Here is a 19,556-nt window from a genome sequence, read left to right as displayed (position 1 = left end):
GACGTGCTTTCAAGTAATTTTTTTTGTTGGGGGGGGGGGGGGGGGGGGAGGAGGAGGGAGGGGAGAGGAGTTTGAATATGTTTGAACTCGATCTCAAACAAGCCTCTTATGTTTTTAAGTCAAGAAAAAACAAACGCGTGCATCCAGCGTAAAAACAAGTAGTTTTATTTACAATATTTCTACCTTTCAGCCCATTTTATCAGGCCATAAACGGTTGGTCTAATTTAAGTTCACTATGTGCATTTGTAATTAGCTGCGTTTCTGTTCGTCACACCAGCAAGAAATGAAGGCTGACAGAGAATTTAACAAAGAAAAAAAAAACTTACTTCTTAGAATTGGCGGAAAAACATTAAACTAAATAATTAACCAAAGAAACAAACAAACAAACAATAAAGGCCTTAAAACTTCCGGTAAATTGTTCTGATAAAAATCCTCTTAAATGGAAACAGGTTTGACTTCAATTCTTAGTCATATTTGTCTCCTTTGCAGCCAGTTTTTGAGAAAGGGGGGGGGGAAGTGTGCATTTGTGTGTGTGGAGGGAGGGAGGGGGGGCGTTATGACGTTGTACACTATAAGGAGTGACTGCAAAGTAGACCATTGTCATTTAATTCGCTGTTTGACAACAAAAACATCAATAAAATATTTGATAGATAGTTCGTAAAATTGATGTAATTTTTGGACCTTAATATTCTTTTTCTCATAATACTACATCTCTTACTATATACATAGATAGAATCCGAGAATTTAATGTTTTACTGTACTATTTGGCAATAAATTACAAGCCATACCGAGTAGAGACGGTGAATTGGCCGACGCAACTCTTAGAGGAACTATACATGACCGACAAACAACAGTTGCGAAATATTGGATAATAAACTTAAATAGACTATTTCTGGCTGACTTTTTAGTTACTTCATAACATAAAACTAATAAAACATTTACAGTAGCTTTACAATAAGGATTAAAGACAGGTAAACGCAAATGGGTTATAAAAAGGTGTCTAATCCTTTTTAGTATGAAGACAAAGAGACCTCATAAATAACCTACTGCTTGGAAATGTGGTCGGTAGCTTCAGTAAACACCCAAATTCTAGTTAAGGTACTGTACGGGTGTTTACGCATGCGCCATGTATGCGGTAATTTCCCACCAACATACGTTGCTTTGAACATTTCAAGCGAGCGTCAGCGTCACTCGTCAATTTCAACGTTTCCCGCCAAACTTCAGCAAGCGTACAGTAATTATGCACTTCTCTCCAGGTCTTTTTGTTACCTCGGGAGCAAAGCGCAACAACAAAAAAATACAAAACAAAAAAGGCTATTAAAACATCTCCTGGCTTCAAAGAGCTAAGTATTTGTGGCCTGTGATCTCTGAAGTTTTCACGCATTTATCCACAATTGTTGCTTCACAGATACGTTATTCTTTAAACTGTGATCAAATGAATAGGGCCAACAGGTGACCCATTACACTGTGGTCACATGAATAGGTCCCACTGGTGACCCATCCGGGTTTCGTTGAGTTAAATACTCTCGAACTGTGGTAAAATCGTCGAACTGTTTTCTATTCATCTTACGGTGACTCATCTCCACAATGATATCTCGACGTCCTTTGCCACTCTCTGAACCGCTGCCCGTGTGAGGGCTTTCACATTCTTTCAGTTGTTGCAGTTTTTGGATTTTTTTCCGGCGCGCCTCTCGCACCCGTTCTAAATGTCGTCTCCGGTCCTCTCTCGGCCAATAGCGGCCTTGATAAATAGTTTGCGCATCATCGTCAGTCGTAATACCTTTGCGTTCGTCCGTGATTTTTTGCGCACGTTCGCGCAGAAGTTTGTTCCGCGCTTGTCGAGCGGGCGTCGCTGGTCTCTTGCGCACAAAAATTTGACTACCGTCCTTCGACATGCGCACCTTCCATTCAATGTTTAGCTGAGAACCATTCAGTGGTTGGTTTTCAATAAGGTTTGATTTCTTTTTACTTCGATGATCTGGATAATCACTCCTTCCAAAGACGTCCGATTCTCCGATCAAATTAATGTGTTGAGTCGAGTCCTTACTTACAGCCCTTATGTAAGAAGCGCGTATTGTCCTGCTTACGTTGCCTAATTTGCTATTACGCTTTGGCTCGGAATGTCGGCTTCGCTCCCGTTCACCACGAGATTCATCATGGTGATTGTCTTTATGCGAATCACGATTTCTTCTCCGTTCTTTGCTCTTTTCCTTGTCCTTCTCCTTTTTAGGAGGCGAGCCACCGTTACGCGTAGGCGAGCGAGATTTTTTATTCGGCGATCCATTGCTGTGACGCCGTGAGCGCTCTTTGTTACTTCGACTAGAGTCTACCCCAGAATGGCCACGAGATTTCCCACAGTTGTTATCCCCAGGAGAAAACGCTATGTCTTCCTTCTCTCGCGAGGCGTTACTTCCCTGTCGTTCGCGCATGTCAGAATCGTCCTTAATAGAGCATTTATCGCTATTTTCTTGAGAATTTCTCCGAGAATCCGCCGGTTGCAGGGCTTCCTCTCCGAGTTCTGGCTCAGAGCTTTCGTCATTTTTAGTGCTCTCATCTGTTCTTCCAACACCACTGTCCTTTTCGCATTTTTCACCGTTAGCTTTTTCGCTGTTAAGCGTTTCGTTTACATCTTCGTCTTCCTCTTTGATGACGTCAATTCTGAAGTTGCTCAGCTCGGCATCAATCGGATCCACGAAGCTCCATTCCTGACTTCCCTCGCTGCCAACAAGAGTCGCTCGTACCTACAATACAAATTTATAGATATGAAATGGCGCTAGGACGAAATTGAGAGGGAAGAGGGAGGTACCCTAAGAACGGTTTGTTGTCAATATACCAAACAGCATTTACCAATTACACAAGATTAGTGTCACAGGGGGTCGGGGTAAATCTCGCACCCAGTCCTACTATGTCACTGCAATGTACCTTAACCTTCACCCTTACGATCGCCCGGCTGAGGAAGGTCTGGGTAAGAGAATTAGTCGGGTTTTCAAGGTTTTGGTGGCAAATCCCCGCTAGAGCTTTCCTCAAATATATACCCCTAAGTGACTATAATCACTACGGCACAATAGGTTGGAGAATTCCCATGGATTTCCAGGAATTTTATCTTAAGATTGTTTCTTAGAGCCAGTTTCTTTTTTTTTTAATTTTTTCCTCCAGAATCCGGATGGGAAAGGGAATACCGTTAACAAAATGAAAGTAGCCACGGTAACCGATAGTGGTATGACATAGCCACAACTGACCTGTAGATGATATATGATACACTGGTATTCACAAGTGCAGTGCGAATAAAACAGACCCCTTTGAAGAGTTCAACTCACTCTACAATACCTCGCTTCTGTCATACACGTGGCTTCGTAGCCCAATAAATGGTACCGTGTAACAGGCATCTGGGTGGCATGGGCTCGAGCCCCGTCGGGGCCTGAAGAGTTTTTTTCAGGCTTTCCTTTTTGTTACTGTCAGATTGATTTATTTCAAACCGTTTTTCTTAACAATGGATGCTATTCAGAATTCCACGTATCGTTTGGGGAATTCCTCAATTATAATTAGCCAGTATCCCACTAGGAGGCTAAGTCAGTTTAAGCCTCAGAGCGGAAATTTTTGACAAATTATTGCTATTTAATAGAGCTTACCAGGGAATTTAATAAGATTGGGTAACATCCTTTTATGCACCGCCAATAATCTAATTTGTTTGAAGTAAGAAGATTTTGATTCTATTTTCTAGCTCACTAAAAGAACGCTTTAAACTTTTCCAATAAGCTGATTCAAGGTCCCGCTAAGTGTTTTAACACGGACGTAATTCGTAGTCACATTCTTCAAAAGCTCGGAAATCTGCGGTTAAATTGATCCTTTTTATAATATGTAGGATTAAATGTTAGAAGCTTCGCTTCGCAGTAATGATTGAGAAAAAAACTGTTTTTTTGATAGATAATGCTTTAACCATAATTTAAGTTTTGCCCACAAAAAAATGGAAGTCATTTAGGAAAAAAATAGAATACGTTTTCAAGACAAAAAGGAAGCTTTGATCCGACATCAACTCTTTGATTACTCATACTACTGACAACGCAAATACAAAAATCGTCTGCACTGGTACTTCTTGAACGCTAGAACAAAAGCTGCCACCTTTGCTCCGACTGTTCGAAATTTTTGTGTACGAGCTTTCACGTGATAGCAAATACAAACAACATTGTTCAGGTTAGGGGGGCTCCGTAAAATTTCATCACCTTTCCTTCAGAGGACACCTTGAAAAGCATGCCTGCGTCAAAGATGATAGCTTAATCCCCTGAAATAATCAAGGTGGGTATTAGAGGAGGGCACGATAATTTCAAAAGGAACTAAAATTATCATCTTTGCGCAAAGCCGCATGATTATAAAATAAATGCACAGCGTGGGACGTGTAAGATAAGCTGTCCTTAGCGAAGAACAATTTCAAGGATAATCCCTTTCTCGTTTAAGAACAGTGATGAAGAGAAAATTAACCTAATTAGCTGAAGAACGTGTTCCAGGTTTGTACTTCAACGATTCTCTCAAGATGTAACTCGTTCTTTTAAACACACGAAGTAATTGAGGCACGTGACAACAGAAAAGAACTACAGGTTGTCGAAAACTTCTTTGTACGATTTTCGTGATTCGAAGCGTGCACAACGTTTTCGTGACAAGAATGAACTTCGAAGAATGATTTTCACAGCATTTTCAATAACGACGGGGTTATTTCTTAAACCGCTATTAAAACATCTTCCATTTGTGATAAGGTATGCGATTTTACATTTAAGTACACAAACTTACACGCAAGGCTACAAACTTGCGTGACTTCAAACGATCGTGGATTTCCGAAACCATTTGAAAGGACTACTCACTGTCATTGAGCCATCTTTGAAGATTAGAGAAATCCCGGTGTTAAACGAGATTAAATTGCAATTGCAATGAATCACTTCGACGGTAAACACAAGCTTAGTCTGAACTTCTGTCTGAAATAGCCGATTTTGTTTGAGTTGTGGAAAATCACTTATAATATTTCATTGACATTAAAGCTATGCATGGCAACACAGGCCGGGTAATTTCGGATGTTTCGCAACACGAAATGGTTTTCGAGTCGTTTCATCTTTCCTTAAAATACTTTTTTCTAGAGAAACAACTCTGGCTTATGTCATTCTTGGATTCGTCTTTAATTACGTTTTATTCACAAACGGCGTTTATTAGCCTTGAATATTTACAAAGGACCCGCACACTCTTATCCTTCAAGTACTTTTAACCTCATTAAATTACTTCAAAGAGTTGAATCAAAAAAGAGAAAAAAAAGACAGGAAACGAATCGCATACTCGCCTAAGCTGCTGAAATATTCGAGACCACAGAATAACTGACACAAGTTTCACCTAAAAGGTTTGAAACTGGCAAGACTCGGAAAAATTCATTCTTATGGTTTGTAACGCGTGCATATCAAAGGCTATCAATTGTTAGCATAAGCTTCTTGTCAATTAGAGTTTGAGTGCAGTTTTCGAATGCCAATGTTCTAATATTCGCCTTGTATAAATAAAATTTATCTCGTCTTTGATTTAAGGCGGCATTAAAGAACGTAATCCAAAGTTTCGAATCCTTTCCAATCAACTTTTTTCCTGTTAATCCAGCGAGATACGGTAAACATCTTATATCATAATCTCGCCGCGCTGAGCGCACCTCGACCTTATTAAGAGGGTATGATGATTTTCAAAGGTTGTCACAGTCCTTTGCTAAGTAAGCAAACTTCAAAACTAATTATCCACGAGAATCTAATTCATATAAAGGGTAAATAAAGTTCTCTCTCAGATACCGCAGAACTGAGCCGGAATGTTCTCGTCATGTCATGGAATATTTAACGATTAATTCATGAGCGCGCGACGGATGCAAGATGGTAAATTTGCCGAGCTGACCAAAATCATCTTCAAGGCTTGCAAACCTAGACACCATAGCTGGTGAACCAAACAAATTCACAGCCGATCACTTCTTAACCAAACAGAACTCAGAAACTAAATGATATCATGGCTAGATTTGGCAAAAACACGCCGAGACTTTTTCTTTCCAAGAGGAACGAAAACCGACGAATCAAACCCAAAATACAGCGAGGGACGCCGAAGCTCTCACGTATACGCCATCCCTGTTCGTCTGGCATACTAATCAAGGCGAAGAAGAGTCATTCAGGGAAAATCTTTGACAACAAGCAATATCTATATATATATTTATACATATTTTTTAAGATCACACACCTCCTGCGCAGGTCTCGCCACAAGAAACTTAATAGTCGAGGTCGATTCGTAGACTAATGGTTCAATGTCACTGAGATGGGTCACCGGAAAATCGTTTATCTGTGAAAAGAAAGAAACAATGTTTTTCATATAAAATCTTACGGACCAACATTTTTAGAGAGCAGCATTCGGTTAAGTACAAAAGAGTATAGCTAAATGTGCCATCACATTTTGTAGCCATTCCACAAAAGCATGCGCGTTTTCACGCACATGCTACACGCGCATGCTACACGTGCATGCTACACGCGCATGCTACATGCGTATGCTTACGTGGACACCATGATCTCGCTGGTGCTTCAAACGAGATTCTTATTTCGATTAACTATTAAGAGAGTTATACCTTTAAAACTGTATCGCACAAAGTCAATCTTCCATCAAGGTACGCAACGGACCCAGGTTCAATCTACAGGAAAAAGAAAGTAGTACGCATTTTTCGTTACGTTGATTTCCCTGCTCGAACGGTTCCAATATAACTTAACCCTTTAACTTCCAGCAGTGATTAACAAGTAACTTCTCCCTACAATACCCTGCACCATCCAGTAAACAGTCAATGAGATCTAACAACAAATTCACGTAACTTATTTACTAGGAAACGTTTAGCAGCTAGAGGGGAAAATTAATAATCAGATCTTGGGAGTTGAAGGGTTAAAATAAGCTTCTCTTCCACTGCCCCCTTTGGGTCTAAGTACGAGACGCTTAGCATTAGTACGCTAGGATCGAAGTTCGTCAGTGTGGCAATATGTTGTGATCTTGTGTCATACAGATTACTTTCCCAGTGCCCGTTTACTTCAAACAGGAATGTAAATAAGTATATTATACTGATATTCCGTCTATACGGGGGAAGAAAACAATCCTCCTATTCGCTCCATGGCATTGTCAACCGGTCTTCAGATAAACGCGCACCTCAAATGTGGGCGTGGGGATTTCAAATGTACAACAAAGTAATTTTGATCTCCAAACGGGCATCATGAATGTAAAGAGGGGCTCAAAGAGTACAACGATACAAAAATGTTGCTGTTAGGTGTAAACTTGACAAATTTTAACCGTAATGGGTAAGAGCCAACACCCTATTGCGACCCTCTGTAAAGGCGAAGGTAAAAAGATTCCAAAAGTGCATCCGAACAGTTTCTCTGTAAGACAGAATGAAAGTCTGGGAAATAAAGCGTAACTCGATCCAACACTGACAAACTAGATCAGAGGTCCTGCTTTGTCAAGCTAATAAGATTTCTCCGTGGGTGGCTGCGCGAGCTCTTTTTGTGTTTTGTTAGGACTTAACAAGATTTGGGAGACCGCTAATTAACACATTATTCTTTGCGCGCACTAAAAAGGATAGTGGATTAAATAAGATACCCTTGTCTGGGTAAACAAAGACACGGAGACAGAAACACATTCTGACAGATGTCTGCCGGGGCACCACAGAACCGAGCCTTCAGTGGTAGCAAAGAACACGAGGATGAATTTCTGTTTTTTTGCGCTTTTGTTTTGTTTGTTTGTTTGTCTTTTTAAAGTAGGAAATCAAACGGGACAAGTTGAAAACCCTCATCCCCCTGTTTATGCATGTGAGTTACTTTACTAGCTTTTAACGTACGCACGAGCACGTTCTTTACGAAATCATGTAATTATTTCAACTAATGGACAACCCTGCGCACATAGTGATTTAATCAAAGGCTTGTGTTTTTTACCCAAGCGTTTCCTCATGATTATGAAAAGTACTAAGCTCCGTCTAACTTCAAAAGTACTCAGTACGCCGAGCAGGGCACTAAACACCAACCAAACGATATTTTTTTGTGAGTCTAACTTACTTCGCACACATAGACTGTAGACTCGTCTTCTTCGGCGCAACAGAATGTTAATCCTAGATCTCTGTTTGCTATCCAGAGGGTTATTTCCTTAAAGAAATAGATAAACAAAACTTTAATCTAACAATATTTACATAAGGTTGAGAGTAACGTAGGATTGCAATTGAGGCCCCGTCTCTAAGAGGTCTATAAATATGGCGGAAACACCTCAAACAATCAGTTTCGCATGTATTTCTCTCAGCAACCAGGAATTCGTAAATTGCGCTTTCGCGCACTTAGGACTGGCTTGGTGTGGTTACTCCAGGAGCTTTTTAGATGCCCCTGATAATCATCGTTGTTTCGATTAGCTGATGTTATAGCTTTTGTGTTTATCTTCCAACTCCTCAAACTTTTTGCAGCACCTCTATTTTATGCGCTAAATCGAGGTTTTAGAAGGAATGGACCATCTATACCAAGCAGTCAGTCAATGAGTCAGTCGCCGTCAGACAGTCACTCAGTCAGTCAGCCGGTCAACCAGTAAGTCAGTCGTTCAATTAGATAGCTACTCAGTCAGTCAGTCAGTGTGTCGGTCAGTTGAGTCAATAACCCAGTCGGTCAGTCCAACTGTCGAGCGTGTGATCCAACTTTTCACAAAAAACGTTTAAACTGATCTACAACTTACTTATCAATAATACACGATGGAAAAAAAAACGAAGGTTGCAGAACGGTCAATATAACGGTGAAACGATCGTTCGTGTTTTACAAACTAAATAACGTTACCTCGTATTCGTAATCAAACTCGGGATCGAAATAAATCTCGTCGGAAACCGCTATCACATAGGGCTGAGGCTGCAAATCACAGCTTGAATTCTCATCGACGTCACGTACGTAATTAACATCCTTCACAAGAAGATTGACGCGGGGCAATGTTCCTTGCTCGCTGCCAACAATATTTTCTGAGCTTGGCAAACTCTCACTTGTTGAGCGGAAATTTTCTACATCTTCCCTACAGAATGACTCTATCCGACGGTGGGAACACTCCGAGCTACTCGTTCCGTCGTCAAGGGATTTCTCAAACGGAATAAGCAAGTCTTGTCTTGGGCTGTATCGATCATGGATTCCGCTGTCCGTATCCACGTTTTCCATGTCTTGGGAGAGAAAAAGTTCTGTTTGTGTTCCTGTTGAAGTTAGACAAGGTACACAGTCGACGATGGAGTCGATGCACTTTCGCTTCACTAGAATACTCAGCGGTTCCGAAGCGGTCTTGATGACTTCTACAGCTGTAGCGTGACTAACCTCAGTCAAATCGATACCATTCACCTGAGATCGAGAAAAGATCACCATGTGACTTTTGTTTATCGAATTTCTCGCTTCTTTGGGAGCGGTTCAGAAGGACGGAAAGAATTCTAGAATAATTTTTTTGCAACTAACGACAAAATCGGTACTCTCCGTAGCAGCCGTTTTTGCTGTGTCACGCAACGCTCTTCGAAAAGAGAGGCAGCTTGGCGTGACATGCCAAAAGGCGGTTGCTTAAGGGAATAGTCCTAGATACCTCATCACACCTCTGACTAGGAAAAAAAAACACAGTGGAATACGCGTCGCTGTGAAATATAACTCTCACGAGTCTTCACTGAACTTATCTTTTACTGTCATTAAAGATAACATTGCAAATGATAAACTGTCACTGATATAAGTAACGCAAATGCACTGCGCTGTCATTCGCGTCATTTAATACACATCAGATAGTCCATCTGATGTCAAGAAGTAACATTCGCGAACTTAGTGCATGTAATGTTTACATGAAAACGATATCGACGAGGGAATTTAATAATTCGTCTCCAGTGTTTAATTCACTCCAGGCTTATAAGAGTGTCCATTAAAAATGTTTGGCCCACTGTTGCGAGGGGCAGGTGGGATAAAATTACCAAATGGAATAAATTGGGAACGCATGTGTTTGAGAATATATATCCATTTGTCCGCTTTTAGCGTTTCAACCTCAGCTTTACGTATCACACGACCGGTCACGGAACAGTTGACTTCAAATTTTTCTTTTAAAAAAAGTTTTCCTGTACTCTCTAAGAACAACTGCCAACTGAACTGTTAGATGTTTTGCATTCTATGGAAATGACGCTCTAATTTCGGGGTGTACGAATTAACTTTGCACTATCAGTACATCGCCGAGCATAAATGCAATCAGAATTAAGTAAACTAACAGCTTGGGTGTATTATTTGAATTCAGACCAAATTTCTAGCAGTAAAATTAAAGGAAATGACTAGCAGACAGGAATTAATAATGAAATAAGGGAAAAAAAGTTTCAGACAATGGCGAGATGTTCATTTTAGCATAACACTGTCGCCTAAATCTCAAGCCTGGTGCTTTTCATTGGAAATCATTCCAGAAACACGGGCCGGCTAACAAGATTGCTAATGTACATAGTTTAATTCTACTTTCGGCTGACTCTGTAAAGCGAATCGACTGACGAACGGAGAAATGAAATATCCATAATATGCTTGCCATGTTTACGTCATTTACAACCATCAATTAAAACCACATCCTGTAAGTTGTAACCACAAAGAAGTCAAATTCCGTATGGTGACTTCAACGAAACACTCGCAGTCTAAGATGGAACAAAGACTTGTCTCTATGCTAATGAAAAGTTTTTGTGCCCTTATTTTCGGTTTTTCTGATTCGGTCGAAGGCGAATCTTATCTCACAGTTTCATTATCGCCTTGCGACTTTACAAAGCTGAGTTTTCACTTGCAAAATGTACGTTAGACGATATTTTCCAGCTTATAACTAAGAATCATTCATACTGATCGATTGATAGAGATAAAGGGGAACCATTTCAATATGTCGCTCGTATCAGGAAAGATAGTGAATGGCTTCTTATGACGAAAAGAATGCACAACTGATAAACTTTCGCTGATAGGAGAAATTTAAGCACACCATTTTAAACCATTTAAATGATGCTTGTAACTTTGCTTTAAGACGCTATTTTCGAGAGGAAATTGTTTCGAAACAGATATAAACATATTTCCAGCCTTGCCTCTAAAAATACATCGCGTCGGGGTTTGTTTTACCCTGTTCAAAGTGGTAACATTAGATAATCTTTCTGTTTACATAGGGATTGCAGTCGAATACGGAGGTTTAGAGGACGCGTTAGCGAATTGCTGGAAATCTGAGTTCAATCGAAAAATTGAACAACTGCTAAATAAAAGCAACAAAACAAATGAAATAAAAAAAAAAATAACAACAACAAAAAGGGTATGAACACCTTGTCCAATGCTTTGCCATGGCAACCGAGGTGAGGCATATTCATTTCAGGACAAAGTTGTATACACGGTTACGAATTTTGAAAAATAATTTTTTTCTAAATTTGCAAATTAAATGAAAACTGCAATAAAAATCCAGTATACCTGTGAAGGAAGGGAAATTTTGCCCTAAATAAAACAAAAAATCGAGTTTAAAATATTGTTCTATCTCTACACGTGATAACAAAAAAAAATTTAATAACAACGAAGAAAGTGGCCTCTTTTTCTTAAAATATTAAAATAATACAAAATTATATTTAGCAATCTAAGTAGTTTTCAGTTTTCTTAATACACTGTAGGATAAACCTTAACTAACCAAGGTTTGGTTCAAAATGAATTTGAAATTCTCTTACCCGAGCCGAACGGTCTACAACTTTTTTAAGGCGTAAAACGTTTAAGGAATATTCACGGAATATTCGGCGATGTAAATGGGATCTTTACTATGTGGTGACATTAAAATATTAAATTTTGAGAGGTTATTTCTTTGTTGGTCCTATAACAAGAACGAAAAAGCGGATGAACTCAAGTTAATGTCAATATTTTGTCTTGTTATTAAAAAATTAGGATCTTTCACTAATGCACAGTTCCTAAGGTAATTAATATTTTTGCATAGGCAACAAACACATATTTTCTCCGAGAAATAGGTAGCTTCAATATAACTTTTACAAATACACGAGGCAACTTTCACATTGCATAAAAATTATACCATGAACTAATGTAATCAAAGTGAAATTATTGTCCATAGATGTTTCAAATATCTATTACGAAGGTAACAAAATAACATGGATTTTCAATTGATATAATAAAAGCACACCGAAAAATACTATTTTTAATAAGTCAAATATATTTTTCACCAGTAAAAAAATCTGCTTAAGGCAAAGTAATTCTCACGCCCAAAATATCCTGAAGAAACTAATTTTTGCGACAAACATAGACTACATTTAAATAAGGTGAAAAAGCATTTGTCGAAAAAAGCTGTCATTAGGATAATGAAGCGAGCTTAAAATATATTCATTCTACAATATTTTTTTTGCGCGGTTGATAACCAAAGAGGTAAAAATCCAAAATTTAGTTCTATTCTTCACCGACAACAAGTTTATATCAGACCGGTTTCAAGAGGTCGACCAACTTCACGGAAGAAAAATTGCTCATTACATAATGACAAAGAAAACGACAAGCTTGCTTTCCGCAGTCTCGTGTAGATTACACCTGCTCAACACACTTATAAATAATGCAAAATAATTCTGCTGGTGTTCTTAAAATCCAATTTAGAACACTTAGTTTGAAATTTAACAACCTTTACCCTTTCAAATCCAACACTTTCGAAATGAATTTTGACTCTGAAATTATCGCAAAATTGGCACGCATTTCTTTGGTCGGCAGCTAACGACTTGTTCATCGTAAAATTAACAGGTTTCTTTTGACAACCTAATCGTCTGTCTGCCACTCTACTCTAAGTTATTTGTTGATATCAATTCCTTGAATAAATCGTTCGTGTACATATCGCTTAGCATCATCGTTTGTATTGCTTCGCAAGACGAATTGATTCTCTACACATTAAATAATGGCAGCTTTCATCGTTCCGAAATTACAGAGAAAGTGCTGCCATTTAACACTAAAGGGTCATATTTTCTTTCTTCTAATTTCTCTAACGAATCCGTCTGCTGTCAAATTCTAGCAATAAAGTCTTCACTTTAGGTAATGAGTATTTTAAAAAGATTCTTTCTTTACAAACCGATTCCACTTCATCTGTGAGCAGATATAAATAACAACTTCCCTAGTCCATACAATTTTCAACATAGGGAGTTTATTTGATTTAACTGCATCTTGTATATCCTTTCTGCTTCATCGCATTTGATATCACTCAAATATATTCTACACCCAAATATCATGCGGTTTTCTTTCTACTTCGAAAATTCTACATAATACGTAATTGGCTTTTCTCAAATGACAGGAAATTTTAAATGAGTTCCCCAACATGCCTCTTTTAAAGAGACTACATTTCTGGATCGCCTATTCCCATGCACAATCCCTTTAAATTTTTTGTTTCACGAAGCAATAACCATCTGTTACGACAAAGGACGGCCAATATCGTAACGTAGTGGGTTAAATAATTTTTAGCAAATGCACCGCTAACTATTAATCCAAGCCGACTTTAATCTTTCAAACGAAATCACAAAAAGCTCTGAAAAAATCCAGGCAACAGTATTTCGCCACAATACAAGCAACGACAATGCATTTGATAAACTTTAAGGGATTAACGGCGAGACAGCGTGAAACAATCTACATTTCATAAAAAATTCACAACTTGATTCAATATGTTGCTAACAAGAAACCGGGTGATATTCAAATTTACTTTAAAAACCCTCCCATACAGTTGCCAATATAAAACACCGATTAATCTTCAGATGACGGAAAATCTTTGATGACTCTCCATGATTGATCTAGAAGCAGTATCAGAGGAAATGGTATTTCGAAAATTTTATGCTAGCTCAATACAAACAAAACCATTCAATTACCGAAAAATAGCGAGTTTAAAAAATATAAACGTATGTGGTTAACTATTTGAGGAATAGTTTCGGTCTCCTTAAAAAAAAAAAAAATGCAAAAAAAGCAATAAAGGTCATCTTAACACTTGACAACTTTATAAACAGAACACTTTTGTCGCATTACAAGGGTTCATTAATGGCTGTAACAGAATGTTGATGTTCTTTGTATTAGCGTTAGCAAAAAGCCGTCCATTGCAGACATTGAGGAGTGTTCTCTTTTAAGTGTCGGATAATGGAAAAATACTTTATATTACACTATGTTGTCCCTGTTTAACGTTGTAACACTTTACAAAAGGATTAAAATATTTACTCTGTGTGTCTCCGTAATGCCTTGCATAACACGAAGAGGTTAAGGCTTTTGCAACGGAAGTTCCCCTCCAAAGCATAGTTGAGTGATGAAAGATTCTTAAAGTTTGATATTTCACCGCGAGAACTGATATGACAGAAATAACATTCCCGACTAAAATCGCTTTAATTGACTCCGGTTAGACAACAGTTGCCACCAATTCAGACGTGGTCAAAATACGCTTTTGTCTTAAATTGATTTCTGCGAATAGACAGTTTTTCGTTGCAGGAAAGATAGCCGAATTTAAGAGGGAATGTCGACGAGTTTTCAGCTTAGCTTAGTTAGATGCGTGCTTTAGATTCCATTACCGGAATCTGCATCGATTCACTTGCGATTCCGTGAAATTTAAGCTAAGAAAGTCCACTCGTTTTTTCTGAGGAATAACAGACATGTTTTAGGATTGAAAGGTATGGGCAAAGTATTCGGCCGCGATCCTGAAACGCTGTTAGGTGCTTCAGTAACATCAAATTAATCCATTACAGTTGTTTTTTGACCTTTAAAGCGGCAAAAATGACAATCAAAAGAAATCTAGAGTTAAATCCGTAAACTTATACTGTATTTTTTCACAACCGTGCCTTAAAGGCAGTTTTCTAAGACAAAAACCGGTAGATATAAATTAAAGATTACTTCTATTTTTCTCCAGCCACAAATCGACAAACTCAAGTCTCGCCTAGGGTTACGAAAGCGGTTTATCTCCTATTGTTATCGATCTCCAACTAATATCTGGAAACCCAAAATATACTTTTTATATTGTTCAACTGACAGATCAATTTCCGATAAACGCCTTTTGAAAAGCACAGCGAGAGCTGAACTTTTCCCACACAATGGATCCTTGCCTTTGTCTCATTTATTTGGACGGAGCAGGTGGTCAAAAAGCACACAGAACCAAATTGGAACTTTGCTTTTCTTATCGCAGCCAGAACGAAAGGCTCCATAAGACCCTCGCGTGACAGCGAAATGGGTTCCCACTGAGACTAAGAGATTGACAATTCACATGGGGCCCGCGTAGCGAAGACATCTATTTTCCAACTGTGGTAAATGCACTTTGGCAGACAAATGCGACTATGATTTACTGCGAAAGCGCGTGAATTATACATTAAGCACGCGGTGAGGACTATTGAAATACAACAGAGCGAAAAATAAACAGTAAAGTGGCTTTTTGAGCTCCTCAATTCGACTCCTTGTGAATAACAATATAGTAATCTTTGAAAGCTATTTAAACGTCGTGAGCCGAAGGGTTTCGAGTTTGCTGACATAAAACGCTTACGACGGGAAATCCAGTTCGTTAAGGATGAAGTCCGATGAATATAGCCAAAGTTAAAAGCCAAATTTGTTTACAAGGGGTAATAAAGAAAGTAAGAGTCCCTGTTCTTCTCTAGCGGAAGCAGATGGATTGTTAGTTACTTCATTAATCCGAGAGTTGACAGTCGGAAATCTACAAATACGCTGAGCTAAATTACCATCAATTCTCAGTAAATAAATCCATTGCAAAGAACTCTGCAGCAATGTTTAGCCGAACAGAAGAACAACAGATCACTGTTATGGGTTTGCAAAGTAGGTTATCTAGACAATGAGGAGATTTAATAATGAAGCGCGGCTCCGAACGCGAAAGTATTTGATACGATTGAAAAATCAACACGACGCCATGTCATGCAATCAGTTATGAAAAAGAAGCCATCTCGAAAAACACGCGCGAGAGAGATTTTATTGAAAGGAGGCGGGTTGTAAAAAATCTCACATATTTTACCTTCAAGATCACGTCGTAAATTTTCAGGCCGTCTTCCTTCGAGGCTGGCCCGCCGTCTGCGACCTTTGAAACCACAATTCCTCCACCAACTGAATTGTTTCCGACCTGATAATGGGGATAAAAAGAAAATTCTATAGCTCACTTCTAATCCTAAACAAAGACACGTAGTTCACTTGGTGGAATGTAAGGTAACAGCATCCGAACTTTCCGCGCGTTTCAAACAATGCGGGACGCAAACGCGCGTGGGTTTCTACAGCATGGTCAATGAAAATTTCAAATAGACAAAAGTGGGGCTATTTAATTCACAACAACGGCTTCCAGCCGTGTTTACGAGTACATTCTTTCAAAGACTACACAAAACAAAACAAAGAACAGTTGCATTGAAAAGGTCTTTCTTCAGGGATTCTATCTATTGCTCGGCTGCTACCACAAACGGGGGTTCATGATTCAACTGTGCTTAAAGTGATAACAAAATAATACGACTTTGATAAGGTTTTAGTTGGGCGCTAATCTTTTTACGTATCTCGCATCACATGCCTGGGCGAGGAGGGTTGCACACCATGATAGAATGTAAGGAGTCGCAAAGAAAACACAACGGTAGACTGATAGAAAATGATGCGCGCAGTTTGTATGTTGAGAACCTGTCGAGCGTCGGTCACTAGTTTCGAACGCAAAACATGATTTGTTTGCGCGACAAAAACGGAATTCTCAAGCAAGTGACAATTTAGAGCATTAGGTCTGTCTAAAATAACTAAAGTTGTATACCTCTGTGCCTCCCATGATATTGAACCCAAGCGAGCCACCGTCCCCACGGACGAGTGATATTTCGACCTCATTCTCGTCGGCGGTCTACAAAAGCAAAGAAAACTCAGCCTAACTGATATTTGTAATCAAATGCGTATAAAAATCGCATAATATTCGCTCGTGTCTGTTTACTTATAACTCAATAAAGTGTCGCTCACCGTGGCAAGAAAAACAGTCTGGTGTCGAAGTAATGGCCCGATTCGAGCCAAACATCTTTCACAGTTCCAAGCGCAAGTTATTGAACGATTAGTGCCATGCGTCAACTTTCATGTCAAACTTGGAATATTTTTGGATCGCGCGCTCTGTCTGTTAAAATATACGTCGCAAAGAAGCGTGTTCGTGTCCAGCATCCAAGGTTTCCTAAGAAGTATCGTTAGAGTCGATGTAGCTCCAACAGCGCACACTAATTGATCAAAACGATCTGGGTATTGATCTAGTAGAGTCACTGCACGTTCATAAACACACAAGCCATTCTGCGGTTTATACCTCAAATCAAACATTTCGCTACGTATAGCTAGTGCGCGCTCAATTGGAAAATTTAAACCAAACATTGGCCCGATTGGGCTAATTTCAACGTACCTGGTCACAGCGCACATCAGCCTTCTTCTGAAAAAAACCCACTTGTAAGCGGTACTCTTTTAATTGCCTTTCGAAGTTAAGCACCTGAACTTGGTAGCTATGAAGTTCATTTTCCAGATTTAAAATTCTATCTTGATTGGCCTCCTCTCTCCTCGCTATCCTCTCGCAGGCCAATTCCTTCTCCTGCTCCGCCCTTGTCAATTTCATTTGAAGCGAAGCGACTTGAGTTTGAAGGGCCTTTATGCAGTCATGTGTGGAGGAGTCTTGGTACAGCAATGGTAGACCACAGCCATTCTCACAGACAACAACTCGAGCGAATTCGCGAGTTTCCGGGGAGTTAGCATTGCGTTCCATAATTTTACCTCCGGAAGTGTTTCCCTTAGAATAGTGACATTTTAAAAGATGTGACTGAATATTTTCTACGTGTAAAATGGCTGGACAGCCTCGGCGAAAATTCTCACAACGAATATTTTGCTTTGCGATCAGACTACAGAGCGGCAGAATCTTCTTCAAATCCTCGACAGAAATCTGTTCGCAAGTGAGTGGACATGATCCGCTTTCGGCTGCCCACTGAATTATACACTGGGCACAAAAAACGTGGCCACATGGGGTTGCCAAGGGCTCCTCTAGTACGCCGAAACATATTCCACACTTCAAATCATCATCAACTGGTTCCAAAAACCTATCCACGTCGAACCCCATACTAGTCCCATCGAGTATAGAGGGAATCACAGAGAATGCTTGATAATCAATACGCTTCGTTCTTTTGAACTTTGCGACAAAATAAAAAGGCGGGGCTAGAAACCAGATCACGTCAATGACAATGGCTGTCAAATAGATAGGCGCGCGCTGATTGGGTAACGGGTCATTGCTCATGTTATTTTCGGGCGAACGGCACAGCTCTCCCGCGTATGGCGCGAAATCAAAACATAGATTTTCATATCACGAGAATTCGGAAGTCACGGGGAAAGAAAAAAACGATTTTTGGGACATCGATATATGTTATTCCGAAACAATCTGTGATTTCACTTACACAAAAGAGAGATTCGTGCAATTATTTTCATTATTTCCACGTGTTCCCAAGAGAGTTTTGAATCTTTAAACACCAGTTGGCTATTGTTATGCTGATTAAAGTATGAATATGATTTTTTTTTATCGTAGCTGTCAACTGCTTGGAGCGGTTTGAAATATACAGGTAATTCACTTCCTGCAAACTTGCGCCGAAATCAAAACAAATTTCGAAGCGAATTTCTTAAGGGAGGTTATCACAATTTGTCAACTTCATGCGGAGAGGGATTTCAATACAAAAGCTTCATTTCTCCTCCCGCTGCCAATTTATGGTCAAAGAAGTGGTACGGTATTTCCTACTCCGCAGAAAAAAATAAGTAGCGTTTGTCGTTGACTAGTCTCAGAGTTTATTAACACACGCGCCGTTTCCTTTGAAGCTCGACTCTAACTTTGTGAAAGTGATAATTGTAAATATTGATGTAAACCGCTGAACTTCACCCATCACGTACATACACCATATAAAAAGCTTGAAAATTCACGCTTTGCAAATTTGATTGAAACGAGTCAACGACCTTCTCTGTTTTTTTCATTTTTACAGTCGCAAAAGGGAGACCAGAACATGAAAAGCAAATGCGATTAAAATAGACGAGCAGTGAAAAACAGCATTTGGGGAGACAAAAGTCCTATTTATTGTAAAAAAATTTTGAATAGCTTAATTTGCCTTGTGTTTGGTTAATACTGCTTAATAATCACTTCTTCAACTAGTTTAGATTCATAAAGAACTCGCCGACACAATTAGACAAGTTACCAATCTTTTCAACTCGTTTAGTAGTCATTTCAGAGCACCAATTGGTGTTTTTTTTCTTCCGAAAGCAGCTGATTCCTACGTGTTGAGGCGAGATTGTGAAACGATACTGGCTTTGCTCTCTGTTAAACATTTCTGATGCGCTTAAAATCACTTACGGTGCACGTTCGCTAAGCGCGTATGTACCGCTTTCTATTTATTTTCGTGCCGAGATATTTTAAAAGCGGCACATCGTCAATTTCGTTTGATGTTCAGAGAGGAACAATGATTTCTTTTACGCTCGTTCAAAAGGGGACGATCGCTTAATCTCGGCATTTGTTTGGTCCAAACGCATCGATTCAATGGCACCAAT

General features: G+C 39.3%; 1 protein-coding gene across 2 annotated transcripts; it reads right to left on the bottom strand.

Moving 5' to 3' along the window:
- Positions 1–142: 142 nt before the first annotated feature.
- LOC113684872 (E3 ubiquitin-protein ligase PDZRN3) lies at positions 143–18,179 on the bottom strand. 2 transcript variants are annotated; one of them, XM_027202283.2, is made up of 8 exons: positions 17,392–18,179; positions 16,774–16,857; positions 16,009–16,113; positions 8,835–9,374; positions 8,079–8,165; positions 6,617–6,679; positions 6,238–6,336; positions 143–2,741 (listed from the first exon to the last, which is right to left on the bottom strand). In XM_027202283.2, the coding sequence occupies exons 1-8, from the start codon at positions 18,091–18,093 to the stop codon at positions 1,461–1,463; spliced, it is 2,961 nt and encodes a 986-aa protein (XP_027058084.2). In that variant the 5' UTR covers positions 18,094–18,179; the 3' UTR covers positions 143–1,460. The 2 variants fall into 2 exon arrangements, with proteins under 2 accessions (XP_027058084.2, XP_089063139.1); XM_089207013.1 differs by lacking the exon at positions 17,392–18,179 and adding an exon at positions 16,971–17,283.
- Between the last annotated feature and the right edge of the window lie 1,377 nt (positions 18,180–19,556).

The sequence above is a fragment of the Pocillopora damicornis genome, chromosome 5 (assembly GCF_964200805.1).
Source record: "Pocillopora damicornis chromosome 5, jaPocDami1.2, whole genome shotgun sequence".
Taxonomy (NCBI): Eukaryota; Metazoa; Cnidaria; class Anthozoa; order Scleractinia; family Pocilloporidae; genus Pocillopora; species Pocillopora damicornis.
Note: the sequence above shows the minus strand (reverse complement) of the source record. Positions and strands in the feature narration are given on the sequence as shown.

Bases quoted from the DNA above. Each gene is read 5' to 3' on its own strand.
- LOC113684872 (XM_027202283.2), bottom strand. From the start codon at position 18,093: ATGGGGTTCGACGTGGATAGGTTTTTGGAACCAGTTGATGATGATTTG. The intron at 16,858-17,391 runs GTACGTTGAAAT...TTGCTTTTGTAG, and splicing joins CTGATGTGCGCTGTGACCAG to ACCGCCGACGAGAATGAGGT. The intron at 16,114-16,773 runs GTATACAACTTT...CCCCATTATCAG, and splicing joins ATATCATGGGAGGCACAGAG to GTCGGAAACAATTCAGTTGG.